Here is a 2,353-nt window from a genome sequence, read left to right as displayed (position 1 = left end):
AGAGGAGAGGAGAGGAGTTTCACCTCAGTCTCTCTGCCAGCTGATTCTCTTCTTACTCCAGGACCCAGAGTCCAAGGCTGTTCCTGTTGTGTGTGAGATTGAAAATTAAGTGAGCTTGAGTGGTTGCAAAGTGAAGAAGGAGGAGGAAAGGAGGAGGAAAGGAGGATGAGGATGAGGATGAGGATGAGGATGAGGACGAAGAGGAGGAGCAGGAGGAGGAGAAGGAGGAGAAGAAGGAGGAGGAGGATGTGGAGGAAGAAGAGGATGAGGATGAGGATGAGGATGAGGACGAAGAGGAGGAGCAGGAGGAGGAGAAGGAGGAGAAAAAAGGAGGAGGAGGATGTGGAGGAAGAAGAGGATGAGGATGAGGATGAGGATGAGGATGAGGATGATGATGAGGAGGAGGATAAGGACGAGGAGGATAAGGAGGAGGAGGAGGAGGATAAGGATGAGGAGGAAGAGGAGGAGGAGGAGGAGGATAAGGATGAGGAGGAAGAGGAGGAGGAGGAGGATAAGGATGAGGAGGAGGAGGAGGAGGAGGAGGAGGAGGAGGGTCACCTCCTTTCTGCTCCCGTATCCATTCACGAAGTTTGGAAGCAGTGGAGCAAGAGGAGATTTCTTGAGCCTTGCGGGGAAAACAATCAATTTGCAGAAATACCTTTCCCTTCTTCATCTTTCCTCCCTTCTTTCTCCTTCTTTGCCATATCTTATTCTTTCTCGTCTGCTCTACTCCTCTCGTCTGCTCACCGGTCAACTTCGTCAACATCCAACAACACTGAGAAAGCCTCTGCTGCACCTGATAGAAAACATCAAAACAACGAGAACATGAACAATGATGTTTCTCATGGTTGAGATGATAAGGAGGTGAGAAGACGATATGGTAAAGGAGAAGGAGAGGGGATGAAAAGATGAAAACAAAGAAAACAGGAGCAAGGAAGAAGAGAGAAGAATGAAACGAGAAGAGAAGAGAGAAAAGAAGAAGTTTGTTGTTGATTTCTTACCAACACCAGCAAAGGGAATGATGGTCGCGTTGTATTTTGCTGCAAGACGAACGAATTCACTCTTATCTGGCCATTGCAACTGAAGTAGAAGAGTTTAGAGATGAGGTTACAATGAAGAGTGAGTTCAGATGTAGGTGTGTACGATGGTGATGATGACAATGATTGAGATGATGATGATGAGGTTGACGGTGATTTTCTAGTTGAAACTGAACAAGATGAAAAGGAGAAAATCGAAAGGGCTGAAAGAAAAAGATGACGATGATCAACAATGAAGAACAGAGGGACACGAAGGATGATGACGACGAAGGAGATTATGAAGAAGATGAAGTGAAGGAACAGTTCAGACAGAACAAGCTCCAAACTCACAGCATATTTCTCGTCTCGGCTCGGAACGGTTTCTTTCACACCCCCAGGGAACAAAAGAACCTGAGCAACATCGGTAAGAAGCAAACAGAACAAGTGAAAGGGAAGAAAAACGAAAAAGAGGATAATGAGGAGGAGGAGAAGGAGGAGGAGGAGGAGGAGGAGGAGAAGGGAAAAGGAGAAACCAAGGTCAACGATGTCAAGGTAGGGTCTTACCACTTCACCAGCTTTCATGAGCTTTGCTGCATTTCTCGGAGAAACTGGAACAGCTCCAAACTGAGAAAGAAAACCCCAATCATCAATGTTAATGATCTCTATCATTTCTGTCATAAATCTCATTGACATCATCATCATCATCATAGTCGTCGTCGTCTCCATCATCATCTCCATCATCGTCATTATCGTCATCTCCATCGTCATCATCTCAATCATCATCAATGCCATCGACGACAACGTTTTCTTCGTTGTCATCACATCTTTAATCCTCCTCCTCCTCCTCCTCCTCCTCCTCCTTATCATCATCATCATTATCATTATCGTCATCATCATCATCATCTTCCTCATCATCATCCTTATCTTCGTTTCTTCTTTTCACTTACCAGCTCATAAATGTTCTCATCTCCTTCAAATTGTCCCGTCACTCCAGGAACCGCCTGAACATTCCTGCTCCTGCTGATCAATATAGACCATTTCCCTCCTCTCCACGCAGCTGCTCCTCTGCTCTGCTCTGCTCTGCTCTGCTCTGCTCTGCTCTGCTCTGCTCTGCTCTGCTCACCTCACCTCTCCTCTCCTCTCCTCTCCTCTCCTCTCCTCCTGTCTTCCCCTCTCTTTCCTGGACAGCTCTTCTTGTTCTGACTCACCGGAACAGAAAGGGATGGGCAAGGCCGCGCATAAGGTATCCTTTCTCTTGTAGTACCTGAACAAGACGGTGAGAACAAGGCGAGAGGAGAGGAGAAGAGAGGAGAGGAGAGGAGAGGAGAGGAGAGGAG

General features: G+C 46.8%; 1 protein-coding gene across 1 annotated transcript; it reads right to left on the bottom strand.

Annotated features, from left to right (window-relative positions):
* Nucleotides 1-999: 999 nt before the first annotated feature.
* On the bottom strand, nucleotides 1,000-1,649 carry GUITHDRAFT_49071 (hypothetical protein; the record flags this gene model as incomplete). Its single annotated transcript, XM_005820010.1, has 3 exons — nucleotides 1,000-1,080; nucleotides 1,368-1,427; nucleotides 1,581-1,649. Coding segments are annotated over 3 exons (210 nt in total), but the record flags the coding sequence as incomplete, so codon positions are not given.
* Between the last annotated feature and the right edge of the window lie 704 nt (nucleotides 1,650-2,353).

Source organism: Guillardia theta, assembly GCF_000315625.1.
Source record: "Guillardia theta CCMP2712 unplaced genomic scaffold GUITHscaffold_195, whole genome shotgun sequence".
Taxonomy (NCBI): Eukaryota; class Cryptophyceae; order Pyrenomonadales; family Geminigeraceae; genus Guillardia; species Guillardia theta.
The sequence above is the reverse complement of the archived record's forward strand: the minus strand, read 5'-3'. Positions and strand labels throughout refer to the sequence as shown.